Source organism: Leucoraja erinacea, chromosome 1, assembly GCF_028641065.1.
Source record: "Leucoraja erinacea ecotype New England chromosome 1, Leri_hhj_1, whole genome shotgun sequence".
NCBI classification, from domain to species: Eukaryota; Metazoa; Chordata; class Chondrichthyes; order Rajiformes; family Rajidae; genus Leucoraja; species Leucoraja erinaceus.
The window spans coordinates 8,446,803-8,466,423 of NC_073377.1; the positions used below are offsets into that span (position 1 = coordinate 8,446,803).

The 19,621-nt window shown below is 46.5% G+C and overlaps 1 protein-coding gene across 2 annotated transcripts in view; it reads right to left on the reverse strand.

Moving 5' to 3' along the window:
- LOC129704718 (DDRGK domain-containing protein 1) overlaps positions 1-4,738 on the reverse strand; it is a 71,833-nt gene extending 67,095 nt beyond the window's left edge. Inside the window, exon 1 of one of the 2 annotated variants that reach the window (XM_055648061.1) lies at positions 4,592-4,738. In XM_055648061.1, coding sequence (XP_055504036.1) covers positions 4,592-4,679 — 88 coding nt within the window. In that variant the 5' untranslated portion in view covers positions 4,680-4,738. The remainder of the gene's footprint in view (positions 1-4,591) is intronic. The other variant, XM_055648137.1, reaches the window with a different exon arrangement.
- Between the last annotated feature and the right edge of the window lie 14,883 nt (positions 4,739-19,621).

Sequence of the window (19,621 nt, forward strand, 5' to 3'; positions counted from 1 at the left end):
AAATAGTCAATGTGGGAATGGGAGGGGGAGATAAAGAGTTGAGCAACCGAGAGATCTGGTAGGTTTAGGCAGACTGAGCAGAGGTGTTCAGCGAAACAACGCCAAGCCTGCGCTTGGTCTATCCGATATACAGGAGTCCACACCTTGAACAGCGGATGCATTGAAAGGTGTCAGATTAGTAAAAGGGGAGGTGCAACGAGACCTGGGTGTCCTTGTACATCAGTCATTGAAAGTAAGCATGCAGGTACAGTGGGCAGTGACGAAAGCAAATGGCATGTTGGCCTTCATAGCGAGAGGATAAGAGCAAGGAGTCCTACTGCAGTTGGATATGGTCCTGGAGAGACCACAGCTGGAGTATTGTGTGCAGTTTTGGTCTCCTAATTTGAGGGAGAACATTCTTGCCATTGAGGGAGTGCAGCGTAGGTTCACCAGGTTAATTCCCGGGATGGCGGGACTTCAAGATTCAAGATTCAAGATTCACAAGATTCAATTTATTTGTCATTTGGACCCCTTGAGGTCCAAACGAAATGACGTTTCTGCAGCCATACCTTACAAACAAATAGACACAAGACACAACAACACAACATAATTTACATAAACATCCATCGCATCGCTGTGATGGAAGGCCAAAAAAACGTATCTCTCCACTGCACTCTCCCCCCCCCCCGATGTCAGAGTCAAAGTCAAAGCCCCCGGCTGGCGATGGCGATTGTCCCGCGGCCATTAAAGCCACGCCGGGTGGTGCAAGGTCGCACACCAGGTCTTGATGTTGGAGCCCCCGGCGTGCGCTCGCAGAGTCCCGCGGCCATTCCAAGCCGCGCGGGGCGGTGCTGTAAGGCCCCGCTCCAGGAGTTCTTCGACCCCGCAACTCGGGCGGGAGAAGTCGCCGTTGCGGGAGCCCTGAAAAGCGGTCTCCCTCCAGTGACCCTCGGGCTCCCGGTGCCGCCGTCCGCCAGACCCGCAGTTGCAGCCTTTGAATCTCCGGAGGTCGGGCCGCAGCAGCAGCAGCGCTCCACCACCGCCCCGGACTCGGCCAGCTCCGCGACGGTGACGGTGAGTCGTCGGCACCAGAGCCCCCGGTCTTCTCCTGTTGGAGGCCGCTCCTCATTGCAGCCCCAACGATAACGGAGACCCGACAAAGAAAAGGTCGGGTCTCCCGTGCAGGGAGAGATTAAAAGTTACTCCCTCCTTCCCACCCCACCCCACACACACACCCCAACAAAAAAATAACAAAAACTACATAAAAACATAGACAAAAAATAATAAAAACGCAGACGGGCTGCAGAGGCCGCTGCTGACGAGAGTCGCGCCGCCTACCTACCGTATGATGTATGATGAAAGAATGGGTCAACTGGGTTTATATTCACTGGAATTTAGAAGGATGAGGGGATTCCTTATCGAAACATGTAACATTCTTAAGGGATTGGAAGGCTATATGCAGGAAAAATGTACCCGATGTTAGGGGAGTCCAGAACCACAGTTTAAGAATAAGGGGTTAGCCATTTAGGACTGAGATGCGGAAAAACTTTTTCACCCAGAGAGTTGTGAATCTGTGGAATTCTCTGCCACAGAGGGCAGTGGAGGCCAATTCACTGGAAGTTTTCAAGAGAGAGCTAGATAGATCTCTTAGGGCTAACGGAATCAAGGGATATTGGGAGAAAGCAGGAATGGGGTACTGATTTTGGATGATCAGCCATGATCATTTTATATGGCTGGCTCGAATATGTCAGGAATGAGTGCATGCTACAATGATGAGAGAGGGATGGTCAAGAAACCCAACCCAAAATCTGAAGGACAGTGCACACTGATAAAGCACAGGAACGGGCCCTTCATTGACCGTGCTGAAAATGATGCCAAGTTATTCTCATCTCCTCTGCATGCAAGTGATCCAAACCCCTCTATTCCCTGCATATCTACGTGACTGTCTGAAACCTTCCTTGGATTGGAGCCTCCTTATGTGAATGGCACGTGAAAGAATAGATATCAGAGGCTTCTGAGTGGGCTTTTTGCCTGCACTTTAATGATATTTGCAACGCAGTGCCCTATCGGGAAGCAGATGAAAAAACATTTAGTCAGTTGAGCTTTATCTAACTTCCACAATGCAGCAATGTATTATATTTCAGCAGAGATTTCCTGCAAGGATCCTGAGAGTGAGGGTGTATCTCTGTTTTTGACTTTGTCAGAATCATCTGTTTTTGACTGTCCTCAATTCTCGAGGTACAGACATCAAGAAAAAAGTTCAGTATCATGACACTGCAGTGACTCAAGTGAAAAATAGCTTAGATATTTACTAATCTAGGAGGAATGGCTCATCACAAGTCTCTATTACACTATTTAAGGACACTCCACTACAACTTAGCAAAGCAGTAAACACAAAATTAGAACAAACGTAAACACACAATTATATTTTTATGGTGTAATGACCACCAAATAATGAACGGCCTAGATAGGGTGGACATAGAGAGGATGTTTCCAGTAATGGGAAAGTCTAGGACCAGAGCGCACATTCTTGGAATAAAAGGATGTACCTTTAAAATGGAGATGAGGAGAAATGTCTTTAGCCAAAGGGTGGTGAATCTGTGAAGGCCAAGTCATTGGATATTTTTAAAGTGGAGATTGATAGATTGTTGATTAGCAAGTGTCAAAGGTTACAGGGAGAATGGGGTTGAGAGGGAAAAATAGATCAGCCATGATTGAATGGCGGAGCACACTCAATGGGCCGAATGGCCTAATTCTGTTCTTATGTCTTATGGTCTTACAAGAGACTCATGATGACTTAAAAGAGCTGCATTAGCTCTCATGGCATTTGCACTCCGAATGACTGTCCAATTTACCCCATTATATTTCTAAAAATTACACCACTGCTGACAAATTATACTGTACAAAATAAAACTCGCTGTTGCTTACTTTTTGCTTATACATTCCCATGACACATGTAGAATCATAGGAAGAAAATGGCACAAAGTGCTAGAGAAACTTAGTGGGTCAAGCAACATCTCTGGAGAACATGGATATGTGACATTTCGGGCCGGGACCCTTCTTAAGAAAAGTAAATCTTTACAAAATTGGGAATATTTTAATTCATACGATACTTATTCAAAATGAGCTTCACATGGTTGTTCAACTTAAAACATTACATTAACCACACTTTCCAAAAAACTGCCTGTTTCCATCATGTTATGTTTTTGTTGGAGGAACCCAGCACTTTGTGCTTTACTTTGTATTTTACTCAATATTCCAATATCTTCATATAAGAATATGACCCAGCAGGTCAGGTAGCATTTGTGGAGGGGATTGTGGAACGGACTGAGAAGCGTCCTAACCAGAAACGTTGCCTGTCTCCAGATACAGGGGCAGTTTCTTCCCAAATGTTATCAAGCAACTATCAACAACTAAACCATCCTGTCAACTGAGCAGCCCTTTTACCTGTATCTGTACACTGTGGACGACTCGATTGTAATCATGTGTATTCTTTCCGTTTCTCAGAAGGGACTTCTAAGAAGGGTCTCAACCCAAAACGTCATAAACTCCTTCTCTCCAGAGATGCTGCCTGTCCCGCTGAATTATTCGAGCATTTTGTGCCTATCTCACTGGACTTTATCTGTACTAAACATAATTCATGTTATTCCCTTCATCATGTATGTTCCCTTCATCATGTTATTCCCTTCATCATTATGTACACTGTGGATGGCTCGATTGTAATCATGTATTGTCTTTCCGCTGACTGGTTAGCATGCCACAAAAGCTTTTCACTGTACCTCGGTGCAGGTGGCAATAAACAAAACTCAAACCATGTGTAGGAAGGAATTGCAGATGCTGGCTTAAACCGTAGACACAGAAAGATGGAGTAATTCAGTGAGTCAGAATGCATCTCTGGAGAAAAGGAATATCTGACGTTTCGGGATGAGACCCTTCTTCAGACATCAGTCTGATGAAAGATCCGGACCCGAAACTTCACCTATTCCTTTTCTCCAGAGATACTGCCTGACCTGCTGAGTTACTCCAGCTTTTTGTGTTTAATTGCATTTCATTGCATGGCATTCCCTCCACAGATGCTCCCTGACCTGCTGAGTTAGTCCAGCTTTTTATGTCTATCTTCATTTCATTGTATTGCATTTCATTTAATTGCATGGCATTGCATGGCATTCCCTCCACAGATGCTCCCTGACCTGCTGAGATACTCCAGCTTTTTGTGTCTATCTTCATTTCATTGTATTGCATTTAATTTAATTGCATTGCATGGCATGGCATTCCCTCCACAGATGCTGCCTGGCCCTCTGAGTTCCTCCAGCACTTTGTGTTTTGTTGGAGTGGGGGATGGACGACCGTCACCGACCCCGCTGCTCCAATGAGGGACGCGGGGGCGATGAGGTCAGAGGTCGGGGAGCGGCGGCCATTTTCCCCTCAGCCCGGCGGTGACGGTGACGGTGACGGTGACAACGGCCGCCCGCCTGTTGCTGCTGAAGCCGCCGCCGTCTGGTGCCGCCTGGTGCCGCCTGGTGCCGCCCGGTGCCGCCCAGTGCCAGCGCCAGCGGCCGCCCCCGCCTTCACCTCAACCCTACAGTGCAGACAATGGGCGCAGAGCTCGTACCTTTCTTCACCTGCCGTCGGAACTGCGAGACGAAGAAGATTAAGACGGTGATGATGACGGCGGCCAGGACGTACAGCACGGGATCCATGTTTACCTGGCGCCGGCCCCGCCCCCTCTAGCGCCAGCCCCGCCCACCCCCCTCTGACGTCACCCTACCCCTGGACCAAACCATCCGCCCGACCGGGGGGGGGGGGGAGCGCGGGAAATCCCATGTGGCAAAAAAAACATTACCCCCGGCTATTGATAAATCCAACTCCTTTATACCATTCAACTAAATTATCCATCTGCCTTATGCCGTGTTTTCTTTGGGTGCATAAAGCTATTAAGTAATTTTAAACAAAATTAATAACCCCCTCAGGCTGCGTGGTTCCAACCTGGAGCGGGCAGACACCTGGATGTCACTCACAGCGCCATCGCTCGGCTGGAAGAGTGAACTGTCATCATTGTGGGCTCTGGCCAAAGACTCACCTGTCAATGTGTATGTGTGTGTACCTGAAGCAGTATCAATGGCTCAATAGTATATTGCCACGTGTACCCAAGTACAGCTAAAATATTTTTTTTTTTTGCATACAGATCAGTGACAATCCTGCTATACATTAGGTACAATCATTTGGACAGGTATATGGATTGTGCGTAAGAAGGAACTGCAGATGTTGGTTTATTCCGAAAATAGACACAAAAAGCTGGAGTAACTCAGCAGGACAGGCAACATCTCTGGAGAGAAGGAATGGGTGACATTTCGGGTGGAGACCCTTCTTCAGACATGGATATAATAGGTTTAGAGGGATATGGGCGAAATGCAGGCAGATGGGATGAGACATTAGTCAGTATAGCAGGGATTACATCCCTCACGCATTGAGCGTGAGAATCACGCATTTCAACAAATTCTCACACTGATCACAAATTTCTGATGCTTTGTCTCACGGCAGCAGCGCAACGCTTCTGATGCCCCGGGACTCTTGCACTGAGGCCTCCGACGGCCCTGTGGCTTGCATTGAGGCTGGTCCATGGACGGAGCTGCAACGAGCGACTCGCCAGCCCGGCAAACACTCGCCAGCCCGACAAACACTCGCCATCCCGGCAAACACTCGCCAGCCCGGAAAACACTCGCCAGCCCGGAAAACACTCGCCAACCCCGGCAAACACTCGCCAACCCCGGCTCCCCGTCCGCATCTGTCTCCGCTAGTGCTTCTGCTTCCATCCCTCATTCAACCCCGGCTCTCTAACACCCGCGGCCCATGCAGTTGATATGCGTTTTTAAATTTTCGTTGATCACAGAATTTCTCACGACAAAGCATCAGAAATTTGTGATCAGTGTGAGAATTATTTCCTTCAGTTAAATATTGGGCAGGTAGCACTATTGTCATTTGCCACTCAACTATTATGTTTGTTTACCTCACTGACTATTTCTAAACCCCCCTCAAATTCCTTTGGCAGGTTGAATAGAAATGTCTCCAATCTCATTGTTTTATTAATTGAACACTAGATGAACATCCTCAAGAAGTGTAACCAGATGGAAACTGATTCAGATGTGATGTTTAAGAGCTTGTTCAAAGGAGGGGCATATTTTAAAGGAGTGCCAGAGATACATCTTAAGATTCAAAGTTGAATATAGTAATTGTGCTGATACTGACTCCAGCCAACCATGTAATGAATATCAACCATTCCGGAGGTTTTATTTTTCTGATGCCATTTAAACTTCACTTGGATTTGAATCACTTCAATGTAAAAGTAATTGGGAATGGGGAGCAAGGGAACAAAAATTTGCCCTCGGTACATATTAACTGTAATACAATAATGTATGCATGTTGGTAGGTGCAATCAAAATGTTTATCATTGTGTTATGAATACCACAGAAAATATTATGTACTCTCAAGATCGCATTTAATCGAATAATATTGCTTAAATATATAGTTATTGGACTTTGCATTTCGGAAAAGTCCCAGCAGAGAGGAAGACAGCAGAATACTGAAAATATTGGGGGTGAAAATGATTTCAGGACAGTTTGTTAGGAAAATGAAGGAAATGGTAACAGAATACTTATACAACTGAGTAGGTATAACTTTATGGATGAGAAATTGTGTTCAACCGATTGATGACTTACTTGACAAAGTAACTAGTATGTTAGATAACAGGGAAGATAACAATTTTGTTACACATTACAATTCTGTGAAGTACCCCATAAAAGATCACATCATTAGATAAGCACCTGTGGACTCGAACGTCCTAGGTTAAGTCTAGGGTGTCAGATATGGGGCTTTATGTGTGGGCCAAATATATTGTCAGTGCAGAGGGGCTAGGAGTAAGGCCAAGTGTGCATCCAGAGTCAAGGTCTGGAATAGTACAAGGTGTGCAGTCAAAGCTGGGACAATGGGAGTGTTCAGCACCTGGAACCTAAGCAGGTAAGCAGCTATGATCAGGGTAGTAAAGGCAGCCAGGTGTAAGGCTGGATTCAGGGACAGGAATGAGAGAAGGTATGCAACTGGAGTCAGCGGCAGGAGGAGTACCAGGTATGCAGTGAGACCCAGGTTGATCAACATGGGCCAAGTGTTTGATTATAATCTGATTTCCATGCATGAATATACTAAGATAATTCATGTGCTGCACCTGTTGATCGGAGCCTGGCTCTACTGTGGAATGTAATTTACCCTAACCTTATTCATAGCTAATCCAATTTAAAGCATAAATATTGCATTCAAGTATAAGTTAAAAGACTCACTACAGTATGCACCAGATTGCACAATTTCAAGCTGTAAAATGCAAAAGCTCCGTACCCATGGGAGGGGGGGGGGGGAATGTTAGAGTTGTAGCTTGGCCATAAAGGTCCATTGTTCTAGCCCAATGCCAGTTTATATGGCGATGCCCACCGACACTTTGTGTTTTCATCAAGCAACTTTAGCATCTGCATAATCTGTTCACTGTCACCATCAACTCCACTTTGGAGTAATTGTCACCCAACTTGCAAATTAACCTTTTTCAGAATCCTACATCAGCACTCTCAAGTCCTTTGCACCTCAGATTTCTGAATTCTATCCCCATTCAGAAAATAGTCTTTATTCCTACTACCAAAATGCATGGCTCCACACAATGGCTACGCTGTATTCCATCTGCCACATCTTTTCCCACTCCCAACCTGCCCACGTCCTTCTGCAGACTCCCTGCTTCCTCTACTCTACCTGCCCCTCCACCTTTGAATAATGCGCAAACCTGGCTACAAGCCTTCAATTTCATCATCCAAATCAAAGATATGTAACGTGAAGAGTAGCGAACCCAACACGGACCCCCGCAGAACACCGCTAGTCACTGGCAGCCAACCAGAAAAAGCCCCATTTATTCCCGCTCTTTGCCTTCTGCCATTCAGCCAATATTCTATCCATGGTAGTATGTTCCCTCTAATACCATGGGCTCGCTTCTTGTTTGGTGTTGAATCTGTGGAATTCTTTGCCATAGAAGAATGTGGAGGCAAGGTCAGTGGATATATTTAAGGCAGAGATAGATAGATTCTTGATTAGTATGGATGTCAGAGGCCCATCAAGTCTACTCCGCCATTCAATCATGGCTGATCTATCTCCCCCTCCTTCTGCCTTCTCCTCATAACCCCTGACTCCTGTACTAATCAAAAATCTATCTACCTGCCTTAAAAATATCCACTGGCTTGGCCTCTGCAACCTTCTGTGGCAAAGAATTCCACAGACTCACCACCCTCTGACTAAAGAAATTTCTCTTCATCTCCTTCCTAAAATAATGTCCTTTAATTCTAACTAAGGCTATGACCTCTCTTCCTAGACTCTCCTACTTGTGGAAACATCCTCTCCGCATCCACTGAATCCAAGCCTTTCACTATTCTGTATGTTTCAATGAGTTCCACTCCTCATTCTTAGAAACATAGACATAGAAATTAGGTGCAGGAGTAGGCCATTCGGCCCTTCGAGCCTGCACCGCCATTCAATATGATCATGGCTGATCATTCTTCTAAACTCCAGCGAGTACAGACCCTATGCCGACGACAAACGCTCATCATAGGTTAACCTACTCGTTCCTGGGATCATTCCTGACCTAAATGAGACTCCAGATATCTGTCATTTAATTGCCTGTTTTGGACTAACTGGGAATGGGCAATGACTGCTGGCATGCAAACTACATTCATATCACTTGAATGAATTAAGTTTAAAAATCTTGTTTTAAATTACGTTTAAGAATCAACACAAGATTTTTTACTCTGGGTGCTCTTCCATCGTTGGCACTGCCTGTGGGTTAAAAAGTGGCATATGGGAAGAGACTTTTGAGGTTGTTTCCATAGCTTGTACAATGAACTATTGACAAATTGAGTCAGAATGTAGGTGAAAGGATTACTCAAGTGTGGTTATGACGTTTTATATTGCCTACACGTAACAATCCACCACATCTGTTAACCAAGCATAAATGCACTCATATAGGCAACACAAGGGAAATTCCAGATCAGAAAATGCTGGTTCCTTCTTGGGAAATATGGATAAACGTATGTCAGAGGTGTGTTCTCTGTGTCTCTGTGTCTGTGCCAGCAGTTAACTACCTATCTATACTTCATTCCATTTTCAAGCTCTTGGCCCCTAGATAGGTTTAAGTTTATTATTGTAACATGCTTGCTGACCAAACAGATCAGATGTACATTCATGAATCCAATCACGTCAAACTCGAAAAGTTTTATCCTAGCTCTTGGAAGGACCGTTCAGAAGCCTGATAACAGAGGGGAAGAAGCTGTTCCTGAGTATGGTGGTGCAGCATCTCAGGCTGAGTTAGAGGCGGGCAAAAAGTTAATATTTGCTCATTGCCATGTTGATTTTAGTGTGAGCTTATTTCTTTGATTATAACTGACAACTTATTACAAACTTCATAGCTTTAAAACATCCTGAAAGATGCAATACCAACATAAGCATTTATTATTCAATTATTCTAGTTATTTTGACACAGAAGGAGGTCATTTGGCCCTTTAGTATTGGTATTGATTATTATTGTCACGTGTACAGAAATACAGTGAAAAAGAAGGGTTCCCAATCCAAAATGTTGCCTGTCTATTGCCTCCACAGATGCCGTCTGACCCACCAAGTTGCTTCAGCTCTTTGTTTTGCTCAAGATTCCAGCATCTGCAGTTCCTTTGTTTTGTGTACAATCCAGGAAAGTCATATTATGCATCCAGTGGTGCAAAAGAGAAAATAAATAGTCCAAAATATGGCATTAAAGCTGCAGAGAAAACGGATTTAAAAAAAAAATGCAAGTTGCAACAAGATCGATTAGAAGATTAGGAAATTCAAACATATTGTAATAGCGTAATAGGTCTATGCTGGCTCCAAGGGGAGTAATCTGTTTTCCCTTTCCTCATTTCCCAATACCTCTGCAACTTATTCCCTCTCACATATGCATCAATTACCCTTTGATTCGAGTAAGTTATGGTGGCCCATTAACCTATCAGCACATTATGGTTTGTGAAAGGAAACCAGAGAACACAGAGGAAACCCTCAAGGTCACAAAGAGAATGTCCAGACCACACAGGCATCATACAAGATCAGGATCAAACCAAGTCTGAGGCAGCAGCATTAACTGCTGCACAAGCACTACTGTGCTGTACCATCGTCTTTTCAAAGTTAATTTTGAACCACCTTCTCCATTCTTACAAGCAGAATATTCAATTTAATCATAAACATGGCATGTAAAATGTTCTCTAATCTGCCTTTTGATTACGTTGCCAATTATCTTACTGACAACTATCAGTTGAAATAGTTTCCCCCTATTCAGACAAAAGCAGAATTTTCACTGCTTTGTGGAGAGCAAGTGCAGGTTCGTGAAAACGTATCCTATGTGTGTGTTTGACGTTTAATCATTGGAGAAAGAGCTGGGTGCATTACAGACATGACTGCCAAATTAACACAGGAACAAGAACATCAAGAAGGATATAATGATACGACTGTTTAAGAAAGAACTGCAGATGCTGGAAAATCGAAGATAGACAAAAATGCTGGAGAAACTCAGCGGATGAGGCAGCATCTATGGAGCGAAGGAAATAGGTGACGTTTCGGGTCAAGACCCTTCTTCAGACTGATGTGGGGGTAGGGGGGTAGGGGGGCGGGAAGAAGAAAGGAAAAGGCGGAGACAGTGGGCTGTGGAAGAGCTGAGAAAGGGAGGGGAAAGAGGGAGAAAGCAAGGACTACCTGAAATTGGAGGTCAATGTTCATACCACTGGGGTGTAAACTACCCAAGCAAAATATGAGGTGCAGCTCCTCCAATTTACGGTGGTCCTCACTCTGGCCATGGAGGAGGCCCAGGACAGAAAGGTCGGATTCGGAATGGGAGGGGGAGTTAAGTGCTGAGCTACCGGGAGATCAGGTTGGTTATTGCGAACCGAGCGGAGGTGTTGGGCGAAGCGATCGCCAAGCCTACGCTTGGTCTTTACCGATGTAGTGCAGCTGACACCTAGAGCAGCGGATGCAATAGATGAGGTTGGAGGAGGTGCAGGTGACCCTCTGCCATACCTGGAAAGACTGCTTGGGTCCTTGAATGGAGTCAAGGGGGGAGGTAAAGCGACAAGTGTAGCATTTCCTGCGGTTGCAAGAGAAAGTACCAGGAGAGGGGGTGGTTCGGGTGGGAAGGGACAAATTGACCAGGGAGTTACGGAGGAAGTGGTCTCTGCGGAAAGCCGAAAGGGGAGGAGATGGGAAGATGTAGCCAGAGGTGGGATCCCGTTGGAGGTGGCGAAAATGTCGGAGGACCATTTGTTGTATGTGACGGCTGGTAGGGTGGAAGGTGAGGACAAGGGAGACTCTGCCCTTGTTATGAGTGGGGGGATGGAGAGTGAGAGCAGATTTACGGAGTTTAGAAGAGACCCTGGTGAGAGCCTCATCTATAGTAGAAGAGTGGAACCTCCCCTCGTTCCCCATAGAATGAGGACATGCCCTGGTGTGGAACACCTCATCCTGGGTGCAGATGCGGCATAGATGGAGGAATTGGGAGTAGGGGATGGTTACCTTACAGGAAGGAGGGTGGGAAGAAGTGCAGTCCAGATAGCCATGGGAGTCAGTGGGTTTATAGTGGCTGTCGGTCAGTAGTCTGTCACCTGCGATGGAGATAGTGAGGTCTAGAAACGGTAGGGAGATGTCGGAAATGGTCCAGGTGTATTTGAGTGCCAGATGGAGGTTAGTGGTGAAATGGATGAAGTCAGTGAGTTCTGTATGGGTGCAGGAGGTAGAACCAAAGCAGTTGGCTATGTAGCAGAGGTGAAAGAGTTCGGGGATAGGGCCACAGGACGCCTCGAACAAGGATTGTTCGACGTACCCTACAAAGTGGCAGAAGAATCTCGACACGAAACGTCACCTATTTCCTTCGCTCCATAGATGCTGCCTCACCCGCTGAGTTTTCCCAACATTTTTGTCTACCTAATGATACGACTGGAAAACTTACAACAAGATTTGTTATAAGTCTGAAGAAGGGTCTCAACCCGAAACGTCGCATATTTCCTTCGCTCCGTAGATGCTGCCTCACCCGCTGCGTTTCTCCAGCATTTTTGTCTGCCTGCAAGATTTGTTATAATGTGCATTGTGGCTCCCTCTGGTGGTTTCTATAGGTATAGGTGGCAAATAAACTTGAAGATCAGGGAAAACAAGCTGTTTAATTTTAGGTGAGCTATCTAGACAAAGTCAATAATGTGGGGAACCTCTGGTATTGGTATTATTTTATTATTGTCAAATGTACTGTGATACAGTGAAAAGCTTTTATTAGCACATCATCCAGTCAATTCAAATCACACTACTTCGAGTTCTCAAAACTTGTGCCGACCAACTGGCTGGAGTTTTTGCGAACATTTTCAACCTCTCATTACTAAGGTCTGAGGTTCCCACTTGCTTTAAGAAGGCATCAATAATACCGGTGCCCAAGTCCAGGACAAGGGGTCACAGCTTAAGGATAAAGGGGAAATCCTTTAAAACCGAGATGAAAGAACTTTTTTCACACAGAGAGTGGTGAATCTCTGGAACTCTCTGCCGCAGAGGGTAGTTGAGGCCAGTTCATTGGCTATATTTAAGAGGGACTTAGATGTGGCCCTTGTGGCTAAGGGGATCAGGGGGTATGGAGAGAAGGCAGGTACGGGATACTGAGTTGGATGATCAGCCATGATCATATTGAATGGCGGTGCAGGCTCGAAGGGCCGAATGGCCTACTCCTGCACCTAATTTCTATGTTTCTAAGAGTAAGGTGACACGCCTCAATGACGAGCGGCCAGTGGCGCTTACATCCGTGTTGATCAAGCGCTTTGAGAGGTTGGTTATGGTTCATACAGTGCCCTCCATAACCTTTGGGACAAGTTCAAGTTCATGTGTGTTTGGAAAGACCCATCATTTATTTATTTGCCTCTGTTATCTCCACGAGTTGAGATTTGTAATAGAAAAAAATCACATGTAGTTAAAGTGCACATTATCAGATATTATTAAAGGCCATTTTTATACATTTTGGTTTCACCATATCAGCTAACAGTGTAGCTCCCACAACCTGCCAGGCAACTATGGAGCACCAAAAGGGGGAGAAAAACTTTCTGAACATTTACTCCTGCATCCAGAACAACTGCCCTTTGGGACTATTTCCATGTCGCCTCCCCCGTGGCCTAACAGCAAGGATCGGTGCGGCCTTTCCCGGAGACGCGCCCGGGACTTCAGCCGCGTGGATTCTCAGCGTGGAGCGGGGGAGCCCTCGCCAGAGGGGAGCGGTCCGTTCGCTGGCCTGAGGCAGCCTGAGGCCGCGGTCTGCGGAGCTCCAGATGGCGCGGCGTCCGCAGCCTGGGATCCCTCGTGGGGGATCCGGGGAGAAGAAGTAGCCACCACTGCTGGCCCGCGGGCGCGGCGGCGACTTACCATCAGGAGCGGGGTCCCTCGCCGGGGATCCCTGCAGGGGAGCTTCGACTGCCGGCCCTGCGGTCTGCGGTGCTTCTGGCTGCGGCACGAACTTTAAATCTCCGACCGCCGGCCTGCGGCCTACATCAACTTGAAGCCGCGGTCTCCGGTGGGGGAGGCACCATTTCAGGACTTACCTGGACTTTTTACCCTGCCTGCAGATCTGGACGCCCTCAGCGGAGGGTTGAGGCCCCGACCACGTGGGAAAATGGAGGAGGACTGGCCAATCCTTGTGCCTTCCACCACAGTGATCAATGCTGTGGTGGATGTTTGTGTTAAATTTTTAGTGTGTTTTTGTGTGTTCTTTTTCATTGTACCACTGCTGGCAAATTCATTTCACTTGCACTTTGTGTGCAATGTGACGAATAAAACAGATTGTTGTTGTTGTCCCCCTTGTAGCCAGGGTCCGGAGGGCAAAGAGCACCTCCACTCTATCTAGGGTCTGCAGGGGGAGGAGTGGCTCTGCTGCCAGCGACCAAAGGACTGGTGACGGGTTCTAGGGAGTGGGCAGGGCCGAAGATGTCCTGATTGGGTTGCTCTTAGTCCTGGTCAAGCTGGCCATCCGCAAGTCACAGCACCAGGCGGAAGAGGGCTTTGCCCGAGCAAGATGCTTTCCCCTTCTCCGAGGTTACGTCCGTGCCTGGGAGGTGTTAGAGAGGGACATAGTTGTATATTGGTTATGTAGTATATTTGTTAGGATTGTAACATAGTTCTTTGAAAATTTGGATAATTTTGTGATTTTGTACTATGGTGGTGGGTGTGTTGCCATCGTTATTAAATTAATTATTTTTGATACCAAAAAAAGCTGGTTACGCGAGGAGGTGTGGTATTGCGGAGCTCCTGTCCAAACATAACAAAGAGTGTGTTTAAACATCTTTTTGGAATTCGGAGGAGGTACAATGGTACATTTAAACATCTTTATGTATCGCTGCGACACTGCAGAGATTTGTTTTAAAGTGTCTGCATATTTTGGGACGGCGAGCAGTATTATCAGCTAACTGCGTAGCTCCCACTACCTGTTGCTGGCAACCTGCTAGGAAACTGAGGTGCACCAAAAGGGGGAGAAAGTCTTTTCTGGACTTTTACACCTGCGTCCGGAACAACCTCTGCTTACTGCCTCGTCGATGCTGAACGGGCCGTTCTGGCTTTCGTGCGGTGTGGGACCGCACCATCTCGACCCCCTTCTGCGGCCTTGGAACCTGGAGATGACGAAGCCTCCTTTCTCTCGGCAATTCCAGCAGAGATAGGAGGCTTCCAACAACAAAGACTGCAGGCAAATCCCTTTAGTTGCTGCAGGAGCAGCGAAGGCCAACTGGGTTTATCTGCAAAGGTCAGCAGCTCGCCAGGGAACGCAGGAGAGCAGAGATAGTCGGGCGAAGAGGTGGTGACGGAGCAGTTTTTCGTGGGAGCCGCCATTATCAACGTTGGAGGCAACACCAGCTTGCCTCCCTCCCTTGAACAGTCCCATATTGTATTGCGTGTGGACTTGGCCCCGGGCCATTTGGACTGTCCATGTATGTCTGGCACTTAGTTTAAGTGCTTTGCTTAAATTGTAGCGCCTGATACCATGCAGGGTCAGTGTTCTGGGGACCGGGGTCTTCCGTGTGTTATGCAGAGGTGGCTGCTTCAGCTGTTCCTCTTGGGGGCCCGGTTCCCCATGAGGAACCCTGCCTTTCAAGCCTGCCCCCCCCCAGATGAACCTAGACGATGAAGTTCAGCGAGCTGGTGAGCCCGCGGCTGTCGTGGCCGTGGCAGCCAAGCCCGCAGGCGTACTGTACATGCCTGCAGGATGTTCAGGTACGCTGTGTTCATCCTCGAGTCCGTTGAGCGGGTGAAGGCGGCCGTGAGTAAAGGGATCTCAGTGGGGGGAACATTCCTGCAGGTCGATTCCACAAAGTGTGTGGTCCTGTCCAACGTTCTGCCCTGCATCACAAACAAGGCCCTCATTCCCCCACCCTCACACCCTGGGGACGGTATTCACAGATATCACCCCGATATCCCAGGTGTTCCACAGGAAGGAGCTGCGCAAAGTTCTTTCCCTCCGGCGCCAGCTGACGATGACGCTGGACTGGGAGGATGTCGTTGACGGGAGCTTCAGTGTCCAGCAGGATGGGCGTGATTTTCTGGACATCGGAGCGCCCAAGGTGCCATGCCTGTAAGGAAATGGGGCATATTTGGAGGAATTGCGCATCCCTCCGCAATTGGATCCTTGACTTCCTCATCCACAGACCACAGTCTGTTAGTACGGGAGCACCTCAAGGCTGTGTGCTCAGCCCCCTGCTCTACTCACTCTATACTCATGACTGTAGCCGGACATAGTGCAAACTCCATCTTCAAGATCGCCGATGACACCATGAATTACAGAGGGTTATGAGTCAGAGTATAGAAGTGAGACTGACCGATTGACCAAATGGTGCCAGCACAACAACCTGGCTCTTAATATCAGTAAAACCAATGAACTGATTGTGGACTTTGGTAGGGGAAGGATGAGGACCCAGGATGAGGCGGGGGGGGGAAACTGCTTTTCAGGGTCCTCTCCGGGAGAATCCTCCCAGAATCCTCTCAGTGGCAAGGGACACCTGGAACGGCCGCCTCCTTACTTGAGACTGCGGCTTCCGAAGCCGACAGGCCGCGCTAGATGGGGCTCCACCACTGGCGATCTCGGCGAGAGGTCCCAGGCTCCTGATGTTAAAATCAGCGCCGGCACCCGCAGCTGGCCGCTCCACAGTCCCGCAGCTCCGCAATGTTTCATCGGCAGTCCCAGCTCACCGGAGCTCCAGCGCGGCGACCCGGGCAAGGCATCACCCGCTCCGCGATAACGCTCCAGTGCTGTGCCGCCGCCGAACCCAATGTTCTGGGCGGTCCCCTCAGGAAACGCCGCTCCAGGCCCGCTGGTAGGCCGCGAGGACGGGTCGAAATTGCAGCCCGGAGAAAAGCTGCCTCTCCGACCAAGTAGGGCCCCTAGAAAGCAGTTTCCCCCTCCCCCCCACATAAAAAAAGACTAGAACTCCAGAACAAAACACTTTAACTAACTAAAAATTAAAAAAAGATATGAAAAAACGGACAGCTGCAGGCTGGGCAACCATATCATACAGGATGGTGCCCCCTAGCGGATAGGGACTGGACTTTGTGCCTTCCCTCATAATGGGGAACCATTGTGGGGGGATGGTTTTATGTTTAAATGTCTTTACTATTGTTAAGTTGTATTCTTTTTAATGTGCGGCAATGACAATAAGCATTTCACTACACCGATCGGAACAAAATTAGTTGCACTTGCAGCACAGGAGAATGGTGAGTAAGGTGGCGAAAAATCATAGCGCTATTGTGTACCGTTTTTGCGCAAATAGAAAACCATGCAAACCATAAGTGCACAAGATCAGAGTTGAATGGATGGATGATAAATTTGAAGAAATTTCGGACTTGCATCCCTTGGCTGTTACACAATACAGGCACCATTTGCCATTGGTGAATTCTGAGAAGGCAACCAAGCAACTTGCGTTTTACACAATTGAACATAGAATATAGATAAGTGCAGCATAGGAAAAAGCCCTACCACCCACAATGTCTGTACTAAACCGGTTGCAATTAAATAATCTCATCTGCCTGCACATGACTCATATCTCTCCGTTCTCTGCATATCCATCTGCCTATCTAAACGCCTCGTGTACGTGACTTTTAGATCTGCCTCCACCACTAGCCCTGGCAGCACATTCCATGCACACAACATCCTCTGTGTAAAATACTTGCCCCACACATCTCCTTTGAACTTTGCTCCTTTCACCTTAAACGACGCCATCTTGTCTTTGAGATCTCCACGCTGGAAGCAGTTTCTGATTGCTTATCCTATCTATGCCTCTCATAATTTTATATTCATCATGTCTCACCTTACTCTACGGAATTCCAGAGAGAACAATCCAACTCTACCCAACCTCTCGTTATGGCTAATACAGTACCTTGTAATCCAGGCAGCATTCTGGTAAACCTCTTCTGCATCCTGTCCAAAGCCTCCACACCCTTCCTGTCATGGGGCAACCAGAACTGCATGCTAGATTCCAAATGTGGCCTAACCAAAGTCCAATCAAGCTGCATCATAACTTCTTGACTTTTAGGCACAATACCCCAACCTTCTTGACCAATCTTATCTACTTGTGTTTCCTCTTTCAAGGAGCTATGGGCATGGTCTTTCTAAAGATCTTTCTAAATATTAAGGCTACTGAAGGTCTTGTCATTAACTGTATACTTTCCCCTTGCATTCGATCTTACAAAGTGCAACCTCACATTTGCTCGGATTCAACTCCATCAGCCATTTCTCTGCCTATTTCTATAGTTGATCCACATTCCACTGCACACTTTGACAGCCTTCCTCACAGTCTGCAACCCCAGCAACGTTGGTGTCATCTGCCGAGTTACTAACCAACACATCTACATTTATGTCCAAGTCATTTATATATATCGCAAACAGGCTAGATGCAGGAAAAATGTTCCTGATGTGGGGGGAGTCCAGAACCAGGGGTCACAGTTTAAGAATAAGGGGTAGGCCATTTAGAACTGAGATGAGGAAAACATTCTTCACACAGAGAGTTGTAATTCTGTGAAATATTCTGCTACAGAAGGCAGCGGAGGCCAATTCACTGGATGTTTTCAAGAGCAAGTTAGATTTAGCTCTTAGGGCTAAAGGAATCAAAGGATATGGGGGGGGGGGGGGGGAAGCAGGAATGAGGTACTGATTTTAGATGATCATATTGAATGGCGGTGCTGGCTCGAAGGGCCGAATGGCCTACTCCTGCACTTATTTTTCTATGTTTGTATGATTTGTGTAAATACCTGTAGTGCTTGATGGTCCAGGTCTCCCTTTCTACCACACATTTCAAATGTGTTCCATTTAGCTTGTACTTCCTCTCCTAATCTTTGCCAAAATGGTCGGAATTTTAATGAATAATCAGGAAAATTGAATGACTTCATTATGCCTGGTCTGCTGCAAACCAGGTCACAAACTTTGTGCCCATAGCATGTTATATGTTCAAGAATACTTCACAATGCGAGAGCATGTGTTTACAGGTTAACTTATTTCTCACTGTTTTTCAGACTGTTTTCACATCCAGGTACTTGACACCACATTCATCATCCCAGGATTTCTTGGTAAAAACTGCTGCTGCAACATGCCCACAATCAGCAGCACAGTCAGATTTCATCGGAATAAAAATAAAAAAGGAGTGAAAGGTTGTACAAATAAGTACACACGACGAGGGTAAGAGCCATTTATGAAAGATGATGTGTTATGGTTCGCTCATCCATGCAGTGCCTGAGAGTTAATGCAATGTGTATCAATTGGAAGTTTATTTTGCATGCCACCTCTCACTAATGTGTTTACATTTTCAACATCTCACAATTTATGACCTCCTCAATTGGATGAGTTCCTTGTACAACTCCCAGTATCCATTATCCAATATTTGCTGGTCTATACTCTTTGCTGCATCATTCCTGTGTTTATTATATTATATTGTTTCTCAATCACTAACAATGACAGACTGCACTACACAGATCATTAAAGATACTGAATCACATTTTAAACATGAATCATGGTTTGGCAAGCAACTATGAGCAATCCTGGTTTAAAATGTATCATTATAATAAATGCAGGAATTATGCAGCAAAGAGTTAAGACCAACAAATATTGAATGCTGGATAATAAAGGGGAAGAGTGACATGAGATTTAGGTTAAAGTTTAATATTATTTTCACCTGTACTGAGATACAGTGAAACTCTTTGTTTCTGATGCTATCCAATCAAATCAGCTAATACTATACATAAATGCAATCAACCCAAACTCAAGCACAATAGGGATTTAATGGAGAGGAGTATTATAACAGGTGATAGTATATAAGAAGGAACTGAAGATGCTGGAATGGCTCCATAGGATATGGATGGCTCCATAGATGCTGCTGCACCTGCTGAGTTTCTCCAGCATTTTTGTGTACCAGGTGATAGTATATCCTCCTTCTGGGACCAGCAGGCAAGAGTCACCATGCTCTGGCACCATCGTGCCATGATCGGAAACAGCTTCCTTTCTTTACACAGCATGTGTTGGCATCTGGAATAGACTTCAGGGACATGTAAG